The following is a 25130-nucleotide window of genomic DNA, read 5'->3' as shown; positions in this document are numbered from 1 at the left end:
AAGAAACAGTAGATAAACAGTAGGTATTTGAGCGCACTGATAGGGTGGTATCTTCATTATTTGTGATTCCTGCCAGATCACAACATGTTAAATGGCAGGCTCGAAGAGATGCGGGCCTGCAGGCGCAAGGCGTTGAGGTGACGGACAAGCAAGAGTCGCAGTGAATCGCAGTTCACCGTCTCCTTGCAGCTTCTCATCCTCGCACCTGGTTTTTATGGGATTTCGCCTCTACAATATTTTGCTAGACGTATTTCTAATGAAGTCTGGGTGGAGTAAAGATATGCTCCTCGACGCCATGAATATAACTTATCGTTTCACACAAACGGAGATGTGCCAGTTGGCAGGGGTACCATTGCTGGAAGGGTCAGTTCACAGAGAAAGAAAGAAAACAAAACACATCAATGCTCTACTAATCCTTTAATGAGTCTGCGGACTGTTACAGAACATAGGTCTCCTCACAGCAGTCAGAAAAGGACACAACACAGTGCATTGAATGCGACATTATGTTTATTGTAAATACAATAATGCCCTGTAATGAGTTCATTTACACTTTACTTTGCAATGTAAAGGAGTTATCAGCTGCATTTTCCTGTTATTTCACTTTTATAATGACTAAATTAGCATCCGTTACACTACGTCTGTTTTACAAAATAGAATGGATGATTACAAGGGAGAAACTTCAGATGAGAACCCCCTCTCCCCATGCGTTTGCACCGCTATAAATATTCCAGCTGAAGGAAACCAGAATATTTTGCTATGGTAAACATCGAACAGAAAATATTCAGTACATTACTCATATTAAATGATCTAGAGTTTTTTGCAGATGATAACTTTCTCCTCTCAAACTAGACATAACTTGCTACATCTGTATTGTTAACCTGATATTAAAAAAACTATAATAATCAGAACATCACAACAAGGAGTTATTAGTCAGATAAATAACAAAATGGTTTTAATATCTACCTAATCAATCTCACAAACTTAAATAATATAAATTAAGTTAACCTTAGAAAAATAAACTACGTTGTACCTTCTAAATAAATAGTGTTAAAAAACTAAAATCCAATAGCAGCTACTGTAACCACGCTCCACAAGAAAGGAAACAAATCAGGAATTAGCCACTCCCGCCCTCTGCTTTCCAGTTTTCTGACAGTAGTAATGCACAATGAAACAACCTTTACGCAGTCTGTGAAGGCTATCCTGTATACTCCATTCCACATCGCATCATGCCAAAATTGAGAGACTGTTATGAAAAGGACAGTATTTTAAGGAATTTAACAGCAAATTATCTGCTACAAAAATATATATTCTGAAGACATGAAGTTAATGGTAACCACTGCTTAAAAGCTATACTTAAATTTAAAGCAGTAAAACAGCCACATATCCAAACACCAAAATCAGGACAATTCCCAGTTAGTACTACTCTACATCCATAATTTCTTTCCTCTGATGACTTAAACCTCTTGTGGAAACTAAAGAATGAAATACGGATGCTTACACCCAAGTGCACAACTAATGAACTCACTGGGACAAACACAATGAATTGAATTGAATTTGTGAGCTGTTTTTCTAACAAAGAATTTGGTTTATGTAATGTGCACACTGAGCATGTACAAAGGGATTGGGGCAGAAAAAAAATCATTGTTCATTCTTAACTGTTTAGGAATGCAGAGATAGTGATTCTTTAACAGAAAAAAAGAAAAATATTGCTTTCATAAAATTTTAAACAGTTTTTACTGTATGTATTCATATAAAACTGGTACTATAGAAAGGCACTACATTATTTATGATCAACTTCAGACACAAAGCCTCAATCTGAGTGTTAACTCTTTTATGTTCTATTGCTTCATAGTGGCTTTTTCATCAAAGTTCATCAAAGGTTCATCACAAGCAATACGGGGAGACACTAGAGGGCAGCATTGAACTCGGTTAAGTGTGCACATTTTCTGTGATTTGAACCAGCAAGTCATAAGAATAAAAACCATTACCAAGGAACAGGTATTTTCACAGGTGTGCTTTGTCTACTGTGTGTCATAGAGAAACAGCCATGGAAGCCAGGACTTTAGAATTTTAAGCATATGTAACGTCTTTGTAAACAGCGCTTAAAGAGACACACACCTACTCAAAAGAGCAGGAAAAGGTGTAAAACTTCCAGTTAGAAGCCTTGCAGTGCTTTGGGATCATCTCCTTTTTGCTGTAAACACATGAAAAGCTATAATATGGAATAAATCACTGTTGTAGCAGTGGATGAATAGAAAATTGTGGAAAATAATAAGGATACTGACTGATTTTGATAACACTCTACATGATTTGGGAGGGGCTGGACTGGTGCTACTCTGTCACAAGTACAAAAAATACAAGGTAACACCATATTCCACTGAGAACGGAGTCATAAAAAGACACAGCAGATACCTTCAGTACTGAACTTTGGTGCCAAATTCTGCCATGTTGGTGCCCTGATGTTTTATCAATGGCCCAACCCCGACTCTGGGCTGTAACTGTATACCTCCTTTTGAGTTTTCACACTGGGCATCATATTTATTTCACTGAGCCCAACTGTAAGCAAGCTTGAAAACTTTCTGAGTCTTTGGCTCATGGTAATTGATCACGTAATTGATCGGCAAGTTAGGGTTCCGGGCGTCTGAATCTATTGAGGTGCTCCGGAGAGCGGAAACAATGTTTCGGCTCTTTATCTTCGCGTTTGTAACAGCTTGCATGCTCACCGCCGGTGGGGAAATGAGAGGGAGTGTGCAGTGGAGCTACAGGAGGTAGGGGGCATGTTGTTGCGTTTTACGCCTGCTGTAAGTGCACCTTCGTGTTTTAAGTGATTTTAATGATGGTTGAGGCAGACAGGCGGAGTTAACTGCGACCAGACATCCCTTTTCAGGGTTCTGCTCTGTTAAACCCTTGGGAGGAGGCAGCTGGGAAAGGTACCCTTGCAGTAGTCTTCCTCAGCACTCCTGCCTGGATAGCCTAGACCCAAGGGGTTACCTTTCTGCGGTCGAAAAGCACAGAAGAGCGTACTCACCTGTGGGACCTGGAAAAGCAGGATCCTCACAGACTGCCCAGACAATGTTCAGTCAGTGTAACGTACCACGTTTGTAGTTAGAGAACTCTGGACTAATGGCTTTTGTCATTAAGAATGAAACCACAATCACTGTCATGCTTATCACCTTATGACTCTGTTTCAAATTAGCAGGGAACATTGTTCATCTAATCAAGACTCAAACAATGAAACTAAGGAAAACGTCTATGCCAAACCTGACCAAATTCTCTGTGGAATCTCAAATAGGCTTATTCTACTTGGAGACTTGAAGGCTAGAGACAAACAACATGCCACTCCAAAGGTATTTTCTTCTTACCTATCTGCACAGATCATGGGCCTCTCACCATGGTCACAACAAAGGACGCAAAACATTCTGCCAACATCTACAGTCCAAATACATCACCTGAGTTCATGACTCCTGGACCAATTACTGTCTTATCAGTTCAGTTACTGATCTGTCTATCAAGCTGCCTCCCAAACATCGCCTGCAGGAGATGCAATGTTCTTCCACAACAATATCACTGAAGCACTGAGTGACCCAACCAAAGGAGAAATATTTGTCAAGAAGGGGAAACTCTTCAAGCCTCAACTAAGAACACAAGAAAAGTGTTCTTTTCACTTGGGAAGACCTCAAATAAAATATCATGAAATAATATCTGGCTGAATTTTTTAAGTATGTTGGACAAGTAAAACTACATGTCCAACATACTTAAAAACCCATAAACATAAACAACATAAAACTCAAGACCTTCTCCCAGAATTCCTGTGAGGATTGTGACCCTCATGGGAATTGACCGGCATGGGTTTTATAGCCTGCCAATTCCAGGAAAAATGTCAGAAACACCAACACACCTACTTCTCTGTCTCGACAGAGGCATTTGACTCCTGGCTTTTCAAGATCCTGCTGAAGCAGGAATGTCCAGTGGATTTCCTCTGAAATTCATCAACATTCTTCACCTGCTATGTCATGAGGGGCATTCAGAAATCCTCAGTAATCAATCCATTACAGAGCCCAGCCCTTTACCATCCAGAAAAGAGTTGGACAAGAATGTGTCATCGCCTCCACTCCTTTTTCCATATTTTTAAGTTCCAAGCTCCATTGGATAATGGACAAGCTGCCCCCTGGAGTGCAGCTAACGTGCCAAATAGATGGCAAATCATTTAATCTCCAATATCATTGATCCAGAACCAAAACCATCCTTGGACTTAACATTCAGAAGACCAAAGTTCCCGCATTAGAAAGCTTCAAATGCACAAGCCCCAGATTCAGATTCTCATTGAGTGTCTGGAGAACTTCCCATTCCATGTGTATCATCTTTCACAGAAGTTATTGATATTAATGAATAAATGCAGCATCACCTGAAATCTGCATGTGCCACCTTTGGTGCATAAAGAAGTGAGTGTTTGAAAATTCTGACATTAAAACTGAAACCAGACTGGGTGGTCTACTGTGCAGTCATCATTCCTACGTTACTGCACGGGGCTAAAACACAGACAACACTGTTGTCTCCCAAGTCTTAGAACTATGATCATCCTCCATCAGCTCTGTTGTGTTGGTCATGTTGTCTGGATGTCAGCCTCCCAAGAAGATTCTCTGCTCTTACAGCACTTGATCAAAGCTGATGGAGGAAGAACTTAGCATGTCGAGACCCCAAGATGTTAGAACAAGGAAGCAATGCAAGAGCTTGGAAGAGAGCTCATCATGACTGGAGTGCACAGTACATGATCAGGTATCTCCTGAGCAGACACCTGCTCTACCAGCCAGCCAGAGTGCAGGCCCTGTTCTGGCCACCTCAGTCACCTTCAGATTCAATCCTCACTGACTGCAAGGGACAGCCCATGAATTATAAAAGTGTCTGGGAAATAACAATGCAGGTCTTGAGCGTTACCTTGAGTGTATCAAAAGTATCTCGGTCTGCAACAGTGCACAGCAACAGAGGTTATTCGTAACCTCCCTTTTCCTCCCTTTCCAGCACTTTAAGTCACTTGTTTTTTTAAAACACACATCAAAACAGTCAATGCTCACTCTACACTTTCAGCTTAACACCACCTCTTTACCTTGTGGGTACTGACTTGGTAGAAGCTGGTGCTTTTCGAGAAAGTTTTCATGGGGGTACGCATTTTTATAATCAAAGGAACAAAACCTTCACAGCCGCCCTGGTGAAATGCACACGTCTAAACATCCATGGTTCATCAGTGGTGAATAAAGGCTCGATCATACAAGTCTTCCTTTTCACACTGCCAGATCTCGTTCAGAGGCATTTTGTGAACGTGGATCCGCATCTCCACTGGCCTGTCCCGTCTGTAAGTTATTGTCTTCTCATTCATGGTGGGTAAGTAGGACATGTCCTGCGTTAAGAGAGGATTTGTTCTTAACTGAAAAGTACTTGTAAATGGTAGATGCACAGTACCCATGCAAAGAAGAAAAACGTTTACCTTAGGTGATACATCATTCACTGCGTCTGAAGATGCGTCTCTCCTCCGATTTTTTCGGGCCAAAATGTACTTCAGAATCAGAACGAGCATGAGCCCAAGTGCAATGGTAATGAGGAAAACAGCTGTGAATGTGGGGAAGTATTGTTGCTCAGATAAGCATTCTGGAAAAGAGAAACAAAAAAGTAAAAGTCTTCAGTGTTAGGAGTCATATTTGATACATGGAACAATGTTAAAAGTTTTTTGAGGAGATCTTCATTCACTCATAGATAAGTGTAAAAGTAAGTCTCTTTTTTTCCCAGGTGTATGTATTGTATCTTTTAGATGTATATTTTTTCCAGATGTATTGTATCTTTTAGATGTATCTTTTTTTCCAGATAGATGCATTTTCTAATCCTCATTGTGGTTTTAATTTTCAAAAATGTCAACCTAAACATATTTAGAGAACCATTTTAAATATACCTTTCACTTATTGTAAAACATCCAATTACCATAGTCGAGCTGAATGTATTCAAGAAGTAGCCGCTCTTTTTATACTGTCCAAGGATCGAGGAACACTCAATCAGCAACTGTAGACAGACACAGGCTGAACATGGAAGGGCTTTGTAGTGTCTGGTGTTTAATCAGCAGGCGATTTCTACACGATAGCCAACAGTAACTGAAGGGTCATTTGAATTAAAGTTCATTGGCTAATAAGAGGAAAGGAAATGGATCAAAAACTAATTTTCTAAAGCAATGCCTCTGAGTGCTAGCAGAACAGTGAGATGCAGAGGCGCGGAAGTGCTGAGCCACGGAAACAAAAGTTCATTTTTTTGTCCGTTGTTATGGAAACCTGGCAGGAAAGAGGTGGTCGAGGGGGCTGCTGGGGGGCCAAGCCAGCTCTGTTGTTCTTTAGAGAAGGCAGCAGCATAGCTGCATGTCCAGCAGAGGGGAAGAGCGGATAGGAGAGTGATGATCTTGGACTGAAGCCCACCTTGCAGAAAAATAAAACTGAAACGCCAGAATCTAAACAAGGGGATCACTGCCTTGCAAATGCAATGCGATGAACAACACATCTGTGGTTACTGTGAAGGAATCTAATATAAAAGATTTTTAGGGATAATCATTTATTGTACAGAATGTTGGCCATGAAACAGACTGAATAGTCTTACTGTGTAATTCGAGGACACAGGATACTGTGAATAGTCTTACTGTACAGTTTAAGCACATAAAATTGTATGAAGTCTTACTGTACAGTTCAAGCACTATTTAAGAGCAACTGTTTTAGAGACAGAAGGTTGAAACAGTACTCTTTCCTGTAAATCTTTTTAATAAATGTTCAGAGCAATATACTCAGAACAATAACGAATGCAATCAGAATCTTATATTATTACATCACAACACAGAAGAAGCTCACGGAAGCCATCCTCTAGTTTTTCTCAAGACAAATCCCTGTGATGTGATCTTGACAGTTCTAATGAGATGCAAATCGTGACATTTCAGAATAACTTCATCTGATAATACCAAGCAGTGAAATGAGGAAAATGTATGGAAAATGAAAATATTTAAAATTCGAAAATGAAGCTCATGGTCTTAGAACTGACGTGGCTATGCTGCGGTTTGCAGTGAGGAGGGGTTTCTTCTGCAACTGCTGCTTCACTCTTGAGTCCAGCGTCCTGAGCAGCAGCCAGACAGATGGTGTTGGGCAGCCTAGGGAGCCCCAGTAATATGTGGGGTACACTCCCATTCAAATGTGTTCATGCAAAACAGGGGCAAATCCAAAACATCTTCCCCCTGAGGCATGCATTACGGTGAGGCAAGGTGTACTAAATCCTTGCTTAAAGCAAAGTCCCAGAAAAGGAACTGTTCACTAATTCCAGATCCCAAGAGTCCAACTCATGCGCCTAAAGAGTACACCAGGGACAGTGACGCGTACTTAGACATGCAATTACATTTAGCTCCCTTTAGGGGTCACTAGCAGACCTAGTTATTTAATTAGGGATTAGGCAGTGACCTCTGAACCTGCTGTGTAGATGAGTGCAGGTTCCAAAATGCACCCCAGCTATATACAGTGTTCAGTTAACACTTCACATTAGGTTTCTTCACATTATAACTGAGAAACAGAGAGAGGAATTAACATAACAAGGCATTAAATTGAACAGTGTCTGCAAAATGTTCTGTAGCAGTTAAAAGGAAGGAGGTCCTCAGTTCAGAACATTACCTCTGTCTTACGAACGCTGTGCACATACCTGCACTCTGCTGCACGAGGCTGACAGATCCTAAACAGAGTTCACTCACAGATGGGAGTAATGGAAGGAAGCAAAGGGACGCTGTCTGGCTTCTTACCTGGGTATCTGATGATGTGAATCTGTTTACCACCAAACATAGAATCCATTTGAAACCTGTAATGGCAGTTTTCGCTGGTTGGGTAAAGGCAGTATTTAGAGGTTTCACTTCTTGATTCTAAAGAAGAAAACAAAAATAATTTTATTTTTCCCTATGAAATACTTTATGTCTCAATTTGTAGTTTAATTTGTTCATGTGTACTGTAGCTGCTGCTGTGATTAGTATATATAGTGCTGTTACCTGAAATTAATATATGCTACTTAAATTGAATTGCTGTCATGTCTTCTACGTCCTTTATGTACAGACTGGGCAGTTGTTTTTCTAATGATTTTTGTCTAAAATGTATTGAATACTTCAGGTAAGCCCTATTATGCTCAGGACAGTGTTTGATTTTGAACTGAATTGGAAAGAAAACGCATGGCCGCAGACTTCACTGCTGTGCAACTGTGAACAGCTGACTGATTTATTTTATTCCTTTATGTCATTTTGTTTTTTAGGGTTTTTATTTCATTACTGTGCGTTAAACACAGACATACATGATTGCTGACTGTGTTGAACTTCTGGGAAACAGCTGGGATTGCATTGGACATACCAGAAATGTCATCGATGTAGTGCACCATCGGGAAACATGTCGCATTGCACTGCGTGGCTTTGACTTCTGAAAAATCACTTGACAAATGGCATTGCACACACTTCCTGGAAACAGGAGACAGCACGGATAAAAGCTCACACAATAAAAACAAAGAGCGTATCACACTGTGGTTTGGGATTCAGTGCGGCTGCCTATAATTAGTCTCGTTGTGGGTATGTGATCATCCAAGCACAGACACACAGGAGACCTACGTAATGCAGAAGGACTGAAAATGGTTGAACATGTGTCTTTTAGGTTGAAAGGATCTATACGCACTTAATGGGCTTTCAGTATTCACAAGAGTAATAAGCTTCATAAACACACAAAGAGACAGCAAAGATTACCAGTTCATTTCGCAGGGATTATTGCACATAGGACAGACTTCACAGAAGCGGCCCAAGCGTCTGGGGTCCTCACACTGGCACCGCCCGCAGACACACCGGCCTTTCCCACTGCACACCCCCGAGCCCGTGGGCATGCACGGCTCTGTGGAAGTGGGGCAGCTGCAGCTCTCTCCCTCCCAGCCACTGGCACACCTGCACTCCCCCAAGACGCACTGGCCATGGCCTGGGACCGCGCGCAGGAGAGAGAAAAGCACATGAAGCGGGCGGAAGCGTGGTCTGATTCTTCGCCTGATTAATTAATTGATTGTTTACACTTCTACAGCGCTTTTCTGGGCACTCCACTCAAAGCGCTTTACAGGTCATGGGGATCCCCTCCACCCCCACCAGTGTGCAGCCCCACCTGGATGATGCGACGGCAGCCATAGTGCGCCAGTCCGCTCCCCACACACCAGCTCTCAGTGGGGAGGAGAGCAGAGTGATGAAGCCAGTTCAGAGATGGGGATTATTAGGAGGCCATGGTTGGGAAAGGCCAGGGGGAAATTTGGCCAAGACACTGGGGTAACACCCCTACTCTTTCAAGAAACAAACTGGGATTTTTAATGACCACAGAGAGTCAGGACCTCGGTTTTACGTCTCATCCGTAAAACATCCGAACAGAGTAATGATGTAACAGGGTCTCCACTAGACTTCATCTCTCATAAGCCTACAATGTAATGAATTCTTTCTTATTCCTTTACTCTACAAGATAAGTTGATTGAGAGAAAAATTCTCATCACAATAAGCATCTACATGCTGCATTGACAACTCCTGGAGCAAACTGAGCCACAGGTCATGCTCAAGAGTACAGCAGCCCTGCTCCACCCAGGATTTGAACCTGAGACTCTCCAGCTGAGGGGCTGAGGACCTGAGGAGATTCTCATACAGAATACGCTTAAATAAATATGAATGAAAAAAAATTCCTGATAGCTTTGCACTCTTCATATATAGATCTCTTTCTAAATGAAAATAAAAACTCCATCTTCTTTTTAACGCACAAATGACTCTCACCGCCACACAGAAGTCCCTGGTGATACGAACAAGAGAAGTTGTCCATTTCGCAGTACTTTCCGAACACAAGCCCCAGGCTGCTTCGGTCACACACACATCTCCCACACAAGCAGCTGCCTCGGCCACTGCACGCCGGCTGCGTGTTGTCGAGCTGACAGCTCTCACCAAGGCCCCCCTCCTCGCCGCCCTGCTCACATGTGCAGGACCCCGTCTCAGAGGACCTGCAGTCCTGAGGGGAGCGCTCATTCCAGCACCTTCCAGAAGAGGGCGCCCCAGGCCCTGTGCACTGGCAGGCACAAGCAGTCTGTACTTTCACTCTGGTGGACTCATTAAATCCCACGGGCTTGATCAATAAATCCACCGCCTCTCCCTGATTCCCGCATTCCCTCATTCCAATGGTTATGTTGAAAAAAACCTATAAAACAGAAAAAAGATAAAAACGTTTTTAAACAAATGAGTTCGATATTTTCAAATTCTGAAGAGCCCTAAACTATGCAAATATTCTATACGTATATCCATGTCACACAATCCTTAGGCCTGATGGATTTAATCAAATATTTTAAATACAGATCACAGTCAAAACAAAAATATGACAGTATGACAATATAAAAATGTGAACAAAAATTCAAAACAAAGAATCGTACATTTTCAGTGTGAAAAGTGACTGGCTGACACTGAAAGGATTACAAATGTAGAATGGGGTGTGAGCTCCTTGAGGGTCAACACAGTCCTGGCAGTGCTGAAGCACAGACCTGATCAGCCTCTGCTCAGACTGCTGTGGGATGTTTTGCCACTCCTCCAAGCGAAGGCTGACTGGCTGCACTTCTCTCCTGCTGAGGACACTGGCATGTTGGTCCCACAGACAGCCTGCCACATTCCGGCCAGGAGAAACACATCTGAGGCAGGACCTCATGTCCCTGTGATCCCAGTACTTGGGATCACAGGGACACAAGTACTCCCAGTACTTGTGATCCCAGTACAGTGTAAGCCTGCATTGTCTTGGCAGAGAATTGAGGTATCTGGATTGCCTTGCCAGAACAGAAAAATGTCTTGAGGGCTTCAGCAATGTATCATTGAGCAGCAACGGTGCTCTTGTGTTAAAGGAGGATTCCTTCAACCTCATCACCGGTCAGCTCGAACAATAAAGCAGCCTAAATGACCCTCACCAAGATGGCTCTGCACACACGGTCTTCTGTCAAATCTGTCAGGTGCAAATCAGCCTCACCAGTGATTAAAACACCCCACCACCCTTACTACTGCCATTTCAGATGCTCTATGGCCCACAGAGGACATTGGTTTTGTCTCACAGACATCAGATTCTCCCTGTATGGTATCTAAACATGCAGATCATTTTCACAAAGACTGCAAGTTTAAGTCTGATTCACAGGTTTTTTCTTCCTGTTATTTCTTGTGCTTTGGCTTGATAATTACACAACGGGATCAGAAGGATGCAACACCCCTGTGTCAGTTTGGCTACCATCCTGAGAAAACGTTTCCTCATCTCCCTGGAGAAGAGATGATTGTTGAAGCAGAACCATTCATTCTCTGAGCACATTTTCTTACAGTCAGGTTCAGATACAGATTGGTGATCTTCACTGCTGAAGCAAAATCTGGTTTTATCTTTTGCTGTTTTTGCGCTAATATACAGAAATAACTCGCTTAGGACATAGAATGCATCCCAGAGAAAGGAGCATTATGGGAATCAACACACAGGTTTTATGAGGCATTCACAGGAGCGCTATTTCGAACAAATGAGGGCATTGAGGTGTCAGTACTGGTATTTGTACGGCACAATGTAATGTATGAGCTATTTCATAAAGAAAGGAGTATTTTTAAATGACTGTGTAAAATAAAGATTTGTCTACACATGAATAAATTCAGTCGGAGCTTGAGTAGATTAACCACTGACTGCCTTCACTCTTTCAGCTTGACAGGGTTCCTGCCAGGATGGGCCAGGCTGTGGCTCTCAGGAATATGAATAAAGAAAATAGGCTTGATCACAGCGGAGCAAAGCACACTCAGAGGAAGGAGCGAGAGTGATTACGACTGGCCCTGGTCATACAGGAAACACACTGATCATAGCACATTCTTGTTGGCTGAGAACCTGCACACCATTTTTAATTGCTTCCTCCTTTAGAGCCAAGAGTAGCAGCAGACACAACTACAGCCTGCACCGAGTGGACTCCAGGAGCTTCCATTTGGCCTATAGGCACCAAGCAGAAAGACAGACATTCTGCTTTGACAGAATGGATTTACAAGTGTATTCAGAGTAATTACAATACAGTAGGATCTCAACAAATGCAAGGGTTTTGGTGCAGAGAACCACTGCAAATAGCCAAATTCACATACACCCAAGTCCACCCCTAGACCATTGAATAATGTACTACAGGATATAGTCTAAAGCCATAGGTACATTGGCTTTAAGTTAATTAAAATACCATGAATCGACTTAAATAAACAACAGTAACAACAAACTTTTAATAAATCAGCTATAATAAACAACATGAATCCCTCCTCTGCGTCCAGCCTGCACTCTCTCTCTGCCTCCGCGATTAGCTCACTCTACCGTAACGAAACGGGAAACAAAACTGTCGGTGGGCCTGTAAATTCATCTCCAGCCTGTCGTTCCCCATGCCGCCGACAGAACGGGAGCCTTCATTACGATATAGAAACGCGACCAATGCAGAGATGCAGATGCTGGGCAGTGGGTACTTGGGCAGGCGGCAGGGACAGGCTTGCTAGCTAGATACGTCTCACCGCCCTAGTCTGTCGTGCGGCTGATTTCAAAGTTGTGCTCAGTTCCACTCAGCGCTTCTCTTCTTCCACACAAGACCACGAGGGCCAGGCAGAATCGCGAATACACAAATTTATGAATGTTAAATCCGCAGGTATAGGGACCCTACTGTAATGGACAGAACAAGGAATGCTGTGGCTAACGGAAGCAGCGCTAAGCAAGGTCCTGCCGAAACATCTGCTTGAGTATCAACTTTGTTTCACCCATGTCAAGCTGAGCTCCTGGCACTTTCATGAAATCACATGACTTTAGCTCACTTTCTTCAGAATCTGTAAAAGTACCTCTGTTGTTTCCTTTTTGCTCTGTCTGCTTGTATACTCCACTCAAACTCTAATCGTCTGTACGTTCCACTCCTTTCAAGAAATCGAAGGTCAAGATATGGTCTTGGTGATACACAGACCGCAGCTGTTTTTGACTCGGTGAATGTTGTTGCTTTGCCATTTTAAAAAGCAACAATCGCACCGCTCAGACTTACTATTCCCAGATGCACATTGTGCTGCCAAGAGAATTCTAAATAAGGTGAGACACAACTATGGTAGTTTTACTCCTGTTTCAGAAATTTTACATTTTTGTTTTTTATATGCAAATGGGGAATTGATAACTTGTTAGTTTAACATAAACATTTCAAACATTTGATATTTCTAACAGGGTTTTCATTTGAATGTGTTTTTTTAAAATCCTGATTAACTTACTGTTTCATTTGGTTTCACATTGCTGCATTTATTGTGGCCTGGTAATGGGCTCCCTCCAGGACACAGCGCCGTGATGTTAATTGCCAGTTTCTGCACCTGGTTCTGCACCAGTATCTGTACTTCCACATCAGAAAGAAGTCTCTGTGAAAGCAAAATTAAATTCACCTTTCAGTAAAACAAAGATTATGTTGTTAAACACAAAAACCCTTTGAGCCACAATATATGAGAAAAACAGAGCCTAAAAATCAAAGCTTTGTTTTCCATGCTGATTAGAATTCTGTATTACAAACTCTGATAAAGGCGGATTGTGTTACTAGTGTTTTGGGGATTTCACAGATTCCAAGAGCAACACAATAACTTTTTGTTCCAGAAGACCGATTATGTCTACTGGCCAGGTTGAGTTATTGCTCAGTATTCTGCCAGTTAGCAACACTTCTTCAGGGAAAAATATATGAATGAGACACTGACTTAAACATCTCAAATTTTAATTTTGTTTATGGCATGAAATATTAGAATAAGTACGTGATCTCCTCAAATAAGATATTATGTCTCAAAACCTTTGTAAATGTTTTGTCAATTATTACTGATTTGACACAATACAGCTTTTTAGATTTGATTTGAAATTGAATATCATTCAGTTTGTTTTGAGAAGATATTTATTACCTTGTAGGCCTGGACAACTAAGTCTTTCAGATTTGATGCTTTTGGCTGAAGCTTTCCAACAAATGTACCTGGCATTAAGGGAATGAGATCCTATTTAGAAAGAAACAATAGTACATATTTCAGCATATTATTCATACAGTAGATGTTATTGCTATTTAGTACATCCAGTGTTCTATGAAATTACCTCATACCACTTAAATTGTAGTTCCTCCACAGCAAATATAGAATAAACACTATTCTCCAGTAATTTGTCAGCCAGTTGACCAATGGTTGGATGCTCCTGCAACACAAAAATGCAGAAATTATTAAAAAATAGATACTTGTACATGTGTTTTCTCCTAAATGAACTTCACAGCAGGCTTTTAATAAGACAGAGTCAAGGTAAATATGCGTCAAATTCACAAGCTGGCTTTTTGACTGTTGTATTTTGTGGTCGCAGGTAAGAACTGGACTGCAGCTGTGTCTAAGAGGGGTATCTCTAGGCTGGTCAGACAGAAGGGCATTAGTAATTGTGCATTAGTAACAGCATCACCTTCTCTTCCACTGCCTTGTGGGCAGCATTTCAATAGTCCTTCGTCATTCCTCTGATACCAACCCTGCCACCAGTGACCACCTTCCAAACTGAACAAACTAAAGACGCTCAGAAGAAAAACGTTCAGTGAAGTTCACTCCCTTGCTGCTCCTTCAAAACCCTGGCGTGCCCACTTATGCCATTCAGCTGATGCACACCAGCAACTGACAGATCAAATACACCCACAATAATATTTCAAGGAAACGTGCACATTGTCAGAGGAGCATGCTGAATGCAGATAATCATTTCAGTGCATGCACTGGTTCACGTTGCTTAGAAGTCTTGCATTCTAACAAGCAATTCATAGCATATTACACAAAACTCACCATGTAGGCAGACTGGGTATAAGTGTTATCCTCCAGGTGACAGTTCCCATCATGAGGGACCACGATCCCAGCCAGCTTGCTGTCAAGTGCCAGATGAGAGGGCTGATCTGTCATCATGAGGAGTAAGTGCTTAGCCTCACTACGCCAGCCTATGTGGTTCTGTAAGTGGTAAAGGGGAATGTTTCACTCTCACGCTGTGAAGGAACTGGGCTGTGCCTTCTGAGTTTCACCCCAGCAATCCTCCTGGACAAGTCCGATCTTTCCTTCTCTCTATAGTATCTCACAAAACGTGGAAATGCACACCATGTCCGGCAGGAGGCTGCATTTTAATGTAGAATGGCATCCTCTACACCCCCCTGGTACTGTATGTAATTTGGGTTGTTTGGGATATAAAGACCAGTAGAAATGTAATTATTTGTCATTAGTTCTGCCTTGGAGCCCAGGCTAATGGGACAGCCTCCAGGTGGCTGCACCCTCCTCCAGGAAAAGGGAGCTTTCCGATAAGGGACGGATTTTTTGCTTTTCGTTTTCTTTCTCTGGAAGCACTGACTTCACACTGTGCACCTCTGGTTTCATTTCTTGGCTTTCAGAGATTATCTCCTCTATCTGAGGAGTACTGTCTCTATCTGAAAGGCCTTGATTGCTCACGAAGTGGCCCTTAGCTGGAATGTACGCCTTCACATGTTACCTACAAGAGAGCTGTACTGTGAAGATACTGAGGCTATTAAGGAAGAACACGAATGGCATTCAGTCCCTGAATTGTGTTAAATCCCTGTTCCCAACCCAGCACAAGGCCTGCCTGTCCCCTGCCTCGCTCTGTGCAGTGAAGGCGGAACCTTTTCCTTTACCTCTCAGGATGTGTCACCAGGGATTTCCAGCTCAACTCTCACTCAGGTTGCAACTAGAAAGTTTTCTTTTACACTTTATTAACATCTTTTATCAGAACACATGGATTCCCCTGGCGAAATGGGAAAAAAAGTCTACTAGAGATCTCAATATAACAATCAACTTGTTAGTTCATATATATTTGATTACTGCAAATAGATAGATTCCGAAAATATTCTATTTTAATCGTTTTTACACGTGTGGTATTCCACATTAATACAGTACATAGGCGTTCATCTGTTACCCAGTCCTGAGGCACAGAGGTGATCTTTCCTAAACATTTTTCCCATCAGTGTGCAAGTACAGCACCAAACAATCCCAACCCAAGCGCAAATCGCATTATCATCACTTTTATTGTTCATTAAAGCCTTTTGTGTAGAAACAAGCAGCCAGTGACCACTTCCTACAGACTGGAATGTATGGGTAACGTGTGCTCCTGACTCAAACCCACATCCCAGCCTCTTTCCGTTATTTGTCATCCCTGCAGAATCCACCATTTCAAGAACATGAAAGGCTCTGCTGTTCACTCAACAACGACAAACCTTATCAGACCTCAAAATGAGCTGGGCAATAAACCTTGAAGTACATCTTGGCTTTCTTCTAAGTCCACGTAAAAAAAAAACAGATTTTGAAATCTTTTTTATGGAACTGCAGAAATGCACAGCCCAGGAATTTTTCCCCTCCATGTGGGGTCCAGATAAAGACATTTACATTCCTAGTATGAACCCTAATGCACAATGTACATTCAATTAAGATTTATGGAGAGCAAATGGGTGACATTTTTTTCCATTTAGAAACCATATGTATATATACAGTATATCTTGGAAGTGCCTGACGATTTTAACACACCAGTGGGACTTTCACACATCTGCACTAAATTCAACATGTCCACAGGGGATTTAATACATGCTACAGATATCAATAGTCGTTTTGACAACACTGCAACTCCTGCATTCTGTTTTGGTTTACACAGAAAAAAATGTTAACATACTGTTTCACGATGTCTGTAACCTCCGTATAATGTCTGGTATATCTGGTTTAATCATAAGGCCATTCCTTCTGCATATAGACACATTGAACATTACCATCAGACACAAGGCTAAACAGGTGGCGACAGCCTGTCTGCTTGCTCGGCCCTGTGTCCCTTCGCGTTCTGAGGGCCATGCAGCCGCCCGTGGTGAACTGACCTGACACACAGCTGCCTGCAGCATCGCGTCGAAGCCTCCCTCAGGCGTGTCCATGTTGCCCGAGATGTGCTGCTGCTGGACCACCCTGGTGAACTCGGTGATGTTGTCGGTGAGAGAGAGCACGTGGATAAAGCCGTGGGCGGGCCTGCACTGGATGTCATAATCGCTGCGCAGAGAGATCACAGGCACGACTGGGTTCAGATATCAAGATGTCGGGGTGTACAGAATCGCAAAACGTATTCAGCAATAAAAGCGTGCAGTAAACTATGAGAACATTTTTTTTAAAAGAACACATTAAGAACACCCTTCAGCTGATTTGTGAGAAAGAAGGATCTATGATGTGTATATTAATTAGGCTGTTTTACACAACAAAACTCAAAACGACCTGCTCGTTCTTACAAACACCATAAGCCAAAGGTGTTCCCTGTATGATACACATGTTTCACTGGTCACAATTAGCAGTGGTCACACTGGAGACCCCAAGCACGAGTGATCTAACTGTGCGAGGCTGCTAGCATTCACACTCTTCCACACCCGATGAGGAACTGGAAATCTCTGCAGACAGCCCTGATTTCTATCATTATGAAACCACCCAGAGGTAATTAATATTCATATTCCCACTTAGATATGAAATCCTGCCTGTGAAACACCACACAAGCACAGCAGGTGGGTGGAGACTCACCTGCATGGGTTGTCGATTTTAGAAGGATGCACGTTGATATACGGCGAAACAGGCTTGTCCACAAATGATCCAAAGCCAACCTTAAAGTCAGTGGAGTGCTCCTTCATCTTCTCCGACAGAGCAATCCCCACAGTCTTCAGCTTGTCCAAATTGTCTTGCATTGATGCAGACACATCCACTAAATAATACATGTCCACAGGGTACCTCTCGAGCTGATGCACTTGCAAAACAAAACTAGCTTCCCTGCCTAGATGGAAATAAAAACATGCGTACTGCTGACAGACTGGTGAGCCATGTGTGCATCTGCACAGATTTATAAACATACAGTACATTAGAAAAAGACAGAGGCTGATCCACACACGCCAACATCAATGAATACTGTAGCTATACTTTTTTCAAAACCATCAAGGCCTTTGAAAAGGTCCATTCTTAGTTTCAGTGAAAAATTAAGAACACCAACCTGGCCACAGCTGTACTGTGACATCTCTCGGGGTCACCTGTGTGCTTGACATACTGGCATCTACCACCACCTTCACTGAAGGACGTTCGATAAAATCTAACGCACAACCTTTCTTCTCCAGGTTGGAAATCAGGTCACATCTTTCACTCACTGGAGCTCCGTCAAGGAAGCCCTGTTAAAGTGGATGAAAGCAGTGTCATGGCATGTTTATGGCACTGCTCCATATAACTTGTCCAGATAAGACTAGCTGACTTTGTTTTTAACTGTGTCCTCAAAGCTTGCTCATGGGGACAAAGTCCCTTTTCAAAGAATCTTAACAGGGAGCAAAGTGTCAGTGTCTTGACACTGCACCTTGTGTTTCTGAATCACTTCTCAGTACAGTCAGTTGTGCCACAATGTGATACTGCAACTGCGTTCCTGAAGATCCCTGCATTGCATTGGATTCAGTGGAAATTAAGGCATTAGAGGGAAGATGACTAGAAAATGCCATTAGGACTGAAAGTTTCCTATTTGAGATTGTCTATCACTGCTAGTTCTTACGTGATATTTTATGAAAACAGTGTCCCGTTACTGTAATATCATAATAAAATTGCATATTGAGTAGAAGCATGAAAACACAGAAAAGGCTCTTGAGGCAGGTACAGTGTCTGTCCGCCCTTATCATTGAGAGGTAGGAAATAAAGCCATGGAGAAGCGGGGAAGGGGAGAAAGATGAAGATGGAGGGGGGTTTCACATTTTAAATAACCTTTCAAGGGAAAACCTGTTTAAATCAAAACAATTCTAACCCAAAGAAATATTTCTAGCTGTAATTTTACAGTCACTTTCCAGGAGCTGGAACACCTGTTCGACCCCACTCGCACCTTCTAGCTGAAAGGACTGCACAAGCCAACACAGAGAGGTCTGCCAGGAACGTGCCATTGTTCAGTAAAGACAAGCTGACTAGTAGTGCCATCTCAAGAGGTGTGATAAGCAGGTGCTTTGTGCTAGTGACACTTTGTAAGGTGCTCTCTTGAGGTTCCTAGAATAGAGTCATCACGGAATAGTTTCAGGCCAACAAGAACACATGGTCACAAACACAAAGAGGCCATTTGGCCCATCTAGCTCAATTGCTAGTTAATTGACCTGAGGATCTCACCCACACGTTTCTTAAGAAAACTCTCTAGATCTAATCTCTCTAAAATCCGGGCTTCAGTGACGTGGCTGAGTAATCTGTTCCGCATTCCCACAATCTCTGGTGTAAAGAAGTGTCTCTTGGGTAAAAGCCCTTCCACGAAGTTTCCACTGTGATTCTGAAGAAATCCGCCGGGTGGACTTTGTCACTCTGCGCCTTTGACGTTTCTGAAAACGTGATTCAAATCCCCTTACAGTCTTCACTCGTCAAGATTAATGGAGTTTCTAACACAGTTTTGGGAGGATTAGATTCTAATCTCACATACTTCCTCTCGCCTACGTATAGAAGTCTCGCACCCGGGACTTCCCATAGAGCATCTCTCTCTCGTACCCCTCCTGCCACCCCATCTGCACCCCTGCAGCAGCACCCTGGCTCATTCCTCGCAATACAGACAGCGGGGTCTGCACACCTGCCAGATTCCCGGAGCCAGGAGAGCTACACCAAATACACTCCGCATATCTCATCTCTCTTCCCATTTATTTAGATCAGACCGAGCTACTGAAAAAAATATGTACTGTTTGTCTTTTTGTTCGTCAGTGTAGGACATTTCTTTAACTCCGTGACTGGAGCTGGTTGCTCTGATTCCATAACAGAAATCTTTCTTGTATATATTTTACCAACACAGTGACCAAAGTTGCAAAAGCATCACACATGTAAAGTGACGTTCATTTCTGCATCTGTAGATCTGCACAGAGTTGTGGGCAGCCAGCAAGTATATGTAGGAGAGTGAAAGTGTGAGATTAGACACTGACAACTGTTAAATTAATACTGTATGATAAAAGGTCACAGTAAAGCAACTCAATAGCATACTGTACATAATACAATGGTTTAAATGTTATCATTGCTTTCTTGCTGGGATCCATTGGATAAATACAGTGTTGTTCTTTGTAAAATGTATTTTTCTTCCAAGTTTCAGGTCTGAAGCAGGTGTACTTCAAGAGCACCATTCAAGCTGTGTGGTTAGGTTTTCCATAATTAGCTTTTTTAAGTTCTGCAACATTAGAATGTGTGCAAAATAACATTCCTGGACCAGGAAGCAAGGATCCTCATGACCTCCGTGATGCATATTAAACAATTATTTAAATAAAGAAATACAGATGATTGAAGCAATAGAAAAAATGAAACGGAACTGAAAAAGAAACATAGCAAACCCAAAAGCAAGCAACACTGAACAGAAGTACTTCCCCGCTTCTTTCAGACCGAATCCTAATTACTGGCGTGTTCGAGTACACTGCAGCTGACACGGTGCCAGATGAATGAGAAAGCCAAGCACAAGGACTGTGCTCCTTTTCTGTCCAGTCACAATACAGATCTGAATCAGCTCAACACCGCATTGTGCTTGCCCTCTGATTATTCACTTCATTTCTTTCACAGCTGCCCCCACATTTCTGGTAGCTGATCAGGCATGGCCCTCAAAGCTGGAAAATCCCTCATTATGGAACACAGGGCTAAACCCACACAGGCCCTTTTCTCAGACCTCAAGGCCTACCTTTGTTTAAACAGAGGTACAGTTTCACTTAATGTGAACAGGCAGCGGTTTGGTCAAGATAGCTGACTAATCACCAAAGACAAAATAAAATAAAAGCAAGGCCTTGCAGGAGTTCCTGCTCTGTGCCCTTCCACAGGTTAGTGCAAGGTTATGCTTTACTTCCCCGAAAGGCTTACAGTGGGAATAGAAATACATCCTGCATCTCACCTCCTGGAAACACCATCCGCATTCTGCTCCCTGTTTCAAGCACTCTTTACAGCTGGATATGTGAGGCGCTGTACAGCTATTAGCAGCTGGAACACAGGAAAATAAGCAAATCTGGTTAAATTTCATATCGCAGACAAAAAGAAACATGTCAATCCTGGCAATACACACGGCTACAGACGGATCCCCGTCTGACAAAGTTATTCAGGAATGCATTAACCGGAGTAAATAATTCTTATTGGTCAGTGAATCCTCGTTTATTTACTTGACAGAGATGTATTTACTGGACCCACATTCATCAGAAAAATTTGGTTTTGAGAAATGGGACCTCCCAGGAACCTCAGCAGGTGAAGGCTTTCACTGACAGACTGGGACCCAGAGTCAGGACTGCACACCTAATACAGCACTACCGGATAGGTGGGGGCAGCCAAGCAGGGTCTGGGTGTTCTGTAAAACAGGGGCTTCTGCAGTTGTGCAATGACCTCAGCTCCACCCCTCCACCTGCTGCAGACTCTCCTACCAAGCTCGCAGAAGTCAGGCAGAGAAGGATCTTTGTGGGCATGTTGAAGGAGCAGTTCTGCAGGGCCCTCATTCTCCCTCTGCAGCTAACGGTCCCTATGACTTTGCCTTACACTGCTTGCAAGTCCAAACTGGCTTTGTGTTGAATAAAAAACAATCAGCAATGTGAGATTTTTGGAGGTTCCAATGTTGTGTGTCTGCATTCCCATGTCCAGCTGTCCTGTTTGAAAACAGGTGAAACATTCGGATATACATGGAAAAGAATATTCAGGAAAAAAAGAAAAGAATCAAAACATTAATCATATGCTTATAGGCCACAAAGCCCTTGCTTGCAAACATGCTTTGAAAATATAAGCATGCCAACTTAATCAGAAGGGAAAATATATCCCATTAGTAGACTCTACTCATCCATAGTGCAATGTGTCCTGTTCAAGGACAATGATTAGTTGTTTATTCTTAGGTCCATGAACTAAGATACTTTGTTGTAAATCCATTCTCATTGTAGGTACTGTACTTCACTGAAACTCTCCTTGTATGGGAATCTTAATTTGAACTTCGCTTCGCTGACCAATAAGCATCACATTGCATTTTAATAATATGTCCTTGAAACTTGCCCTATGATACTCCTTATCTTTTATCGTATATTACTCACATATTCTCATATACCATGTTAATGGAAGACTAAACTTCCTTTCTTTTTCCAGGATCTTTTAAACTGGACCTCTCCCACACTGATTTTTCTACCTGATCTAAAATACCAGGTCTCACAAATTCATTCAGACTCTACACATTAACAAGATAAGAAAATCCCAAGGTAAAAAACAACATGAATCCGATGATAAACAGTTGAAGTCTAAACTTGCTCTTACTGGAAATTCCTATCGGGCAAGAAGGGTGACTGCCGGCCTGTTCTTATGGTTTGGAGAATTTCATACTTATCCCTGGCACAATTTCTCTTTTTCAGACAAACAGCTACTAAATACATTCACTGTTTTGAACATGATTATTTTTAGTCATTTTACGAACAAAATAAAAAGAGCAAGGGGGCCACAGTGAAACTTGAGGATCCCTGTATTGTTATTTCAGGGCAGATGTCCCATCTTGAGGTTCTTCAAGTTTAACTTTTCAGATTTCTGTTGCTCTGTGCAGTGCTGCCTCATCAGATATCACATGATAAGCTCTAAATTGCACTGTGCCCAATACAAATACTAACTACGCACGTCTTATACACAAAACGTAGTTTACTTCACAGATCACAATTTATGGGACATGCCACATCTTAGAATTAATTAAACACATTCACTATTAGATTAGTGGAAGAGGTTACTATACATGAACTTCAACACTAAAGTCTTGAAATGTGCTGCAGAAATAATAGCGTAAACCAAGAAAATGGTACAGGCTAGATGTGAAGCCTATAAAAGGAGGAGGCCAATGAGGCACCTTGGTAGCTAGTGGTTAACTGATCCAAGTATTTCATTCACTTGAAAGGGAGCAGGGTATCGGCTTCAACAACATGGCTGGGGGGCTTGTTCCCCACTCCCACAATCCTTTGTGTAAAGAAGGGTTCACTGCTTTAATTCAGCAAACAGGTTTCTATGGCAGGCATGGCAGCTCCAGTCACCACGGTTTGCAGGATCCTCTGCTTTTATTTTCACATCCGATATGAGGTTGCTAATACATACAGCTGATTAATTCTTTTAGAAGTCAGATCTCCTGGTTTAGACACGTCTTGGGCATTTTCAAACTCTTTAAGATTTGGCACGTCCTCCCATATTGCATTTATTGCAAGCAGATAAAAGTAAAACCCCGGTGTTATTTTTAAACCAGCCTCTGGGCTTTCATTAGAACACTGAAATTTCAAAGGGAGCCAGCAGGTGTGCAGATACCCCCTTTGAATATTGTCATCATAACAAAAGCATTCAGCGTTTATTTTCTTCATAAACACAACCTGGGATCCTAAGGGCACATATAATCAAAAACAGAATGTCTTTCGACATGATGCAAATCTTCTTCTTGTTTTTTTTTAACACCAGGGCCTCAAAGAATACCGACACCGATTCAAGGAAGCGATGCGGCACTTCAATTTTAAATTATTGGTCGTTTATCTATTTCGAGTAGGATGGGGGGGGGGGGGGATATTAAATATCTCAGGAATATTCGCTCAAATGCTGAGGATCACCTCAGCTACTGTAAATCTCCTGTCATCCACAACCCCGCTATACTGGAAACATTTCTGGAGCGAATTCGTCGCCAGCCATTTCAAGCGATAATTCAAAAGCAATCATCTGACACTAGGATGCCGTTTTTTCGTGGCTAGTATGTAATCGTCTCTTCCCCGCGGAGATGTTCCACAGAAAGGGAAGGTACAGTAGGGCTGTGATTTTCGTCAACCTCTCTCTTCAGGCAGTAACACTCTTCCCGGCGATTTCGCAAGCTAATCACACTTACCTGCAGTGACTCTCGGTTGTTAGTTTAAAGCGCAGAAGGGAGCAATTGCCCATTCATACTACGTAACACCTTGAAGCAAAACAGTGCAAATAAATACAAAATAACGTTGCATTGAAAAAATGCGGCATGTAGCCACTCAGGCAACATTCCTCTCCAGTTCTGCTACTGTTGGACTTCGGCTGCAGATACACTTCAGTTACCAGGACAGAAGATTTGTCTTCCTCCAACCTGGTTTTTATACCTGTGCTCATACTGCTGCTGCTGCTGCGACTTCTGCACATAAAAAATACATCACAGACAGCAACATTTGAAAAACCTAGCAATATTAAACGTATCAGCTGCCAAGGCAGTAAACTTCATGAACGGCTCCCTCACCTGACCATTTCAAGGCAAGCTACATTTCGAGTCAGGCCGCTGTTAGGTTTTTATTTGCAAGTGATTACGAGGGCATGAAGTGCATTCCGTGTATGAGGGCTCACCCGAGAAGACGCTTCTGTACAGATTAAGGGGAAAAAAATACGACGTACCCGGCTCGCTGGTCCCAATCACGACGGTGACATACAGCGCAAAGACCATCCTCTGTGGCAAGCGGCGGCGTTTCTGTGGCGAGGAAGTCATAGCAGCGCGCAGGAGATACAGTACAGAGTGACACCCGAGTGCCAGACTTCTCAGAGACTGCCGAGAAATTCCCCTGGGCAGAGGAGAGCCCTGATTTCTAACAAAGCGAAGGAGTGAGCGCACACAGGCGGCATTGTACCACGCGTTATCCTTTCCGCGCACTCATAATCGGAGATAATCCACTTCAGCGTTTGCATTCCAGCGGGTCAGATTAATGTGTTAGTGAACCCCGACAACAAGGCTCGCTTTTTTTGTTGGGTCCGCCCGCCCCCGTGGCATAGCCGGCTGCCGGCGGGGTGAGAACTGGCGTGCCGGGGATGGAGCACTTTCGCTTTCTCCCATCAGACGCCGTGCGGGCAGGTGCCGGTCCGCCTCCTTTCGGGCACGAAATCCCGAGCGTTTCTGAAAACGGGAAGAGATCGTGTTCGCTCGCAGATCATGTTGCTCTTTGTTTTGTCGTCGTCCCCCCTCCCTCTCTCTCTTTCTCTTTTTTTTTTCTTTGCTGTTTGCGTGCTGCTATTATTTGAAAGACCTTTGTCTGGATGCAGAAGCCTCCGTTTACCGCCAGCTCCGGCTCTGCGGTAGTGAGTC

The 25130-nt window shown here is 42.7% G+C and overlaps 1 protein-coding gene across 1 annotated transcript; it reads right to left on the bottom strand.

Moving 5' to 3' along the window:
- Window positions 1-3390: 3390 nt before the first annotated feature.
- On the bottom strand, window positions 3391-24923 carry itgb8 (integrin, beta 8). The gene is made up of 15 exons (XM_088928431.1): window positions 24449-24923; window positions 20955-21040; window positions 18087-18258; window positions 17627-17873; window positions 16945-17110; window positions 14873-15031; window positions 14160-14255; window positions 13976-14065; window positions 13313-13453; window positions 9827-10241; window positions 8780-9002; window positions 8397-8500; window positions 7805-7921; window positions 5483-5643; window positions 3391-5395 (listed from the first exon to the last, which is right to left on the bottom strand). Exons 1-15 carry the CDS (start codon window positions 24537-24539, stop codon window positions 5240-5242), a joined length of 2424 nt encoding a protein of 807 aa, XP_088784557.1. The 5' UTR covers window positions 24540-24923; the 3' UTR covers window positions 3391-5239.
- Window positions 24924-25130: the final 207 nt, after the last annotated feature.

Source organism: Atractosteus spatula, chromosome 12 (assembly GCF_055471065.1).
Source record: "Atractosteus spatula isolate fAtrSpa1 chromosome 12, fAtrSpa1.hap1, whole genome shotgun sequence".
NCBI lineage: Eukaryota > Metazoa > Chordata > Actinopteri > Semionotiformes > Lepisosteidae > Atractosteus > Atractosteus spatula.
This window is presented reverse-complemented; position numbering and strand designations above follow the sequence as displayed.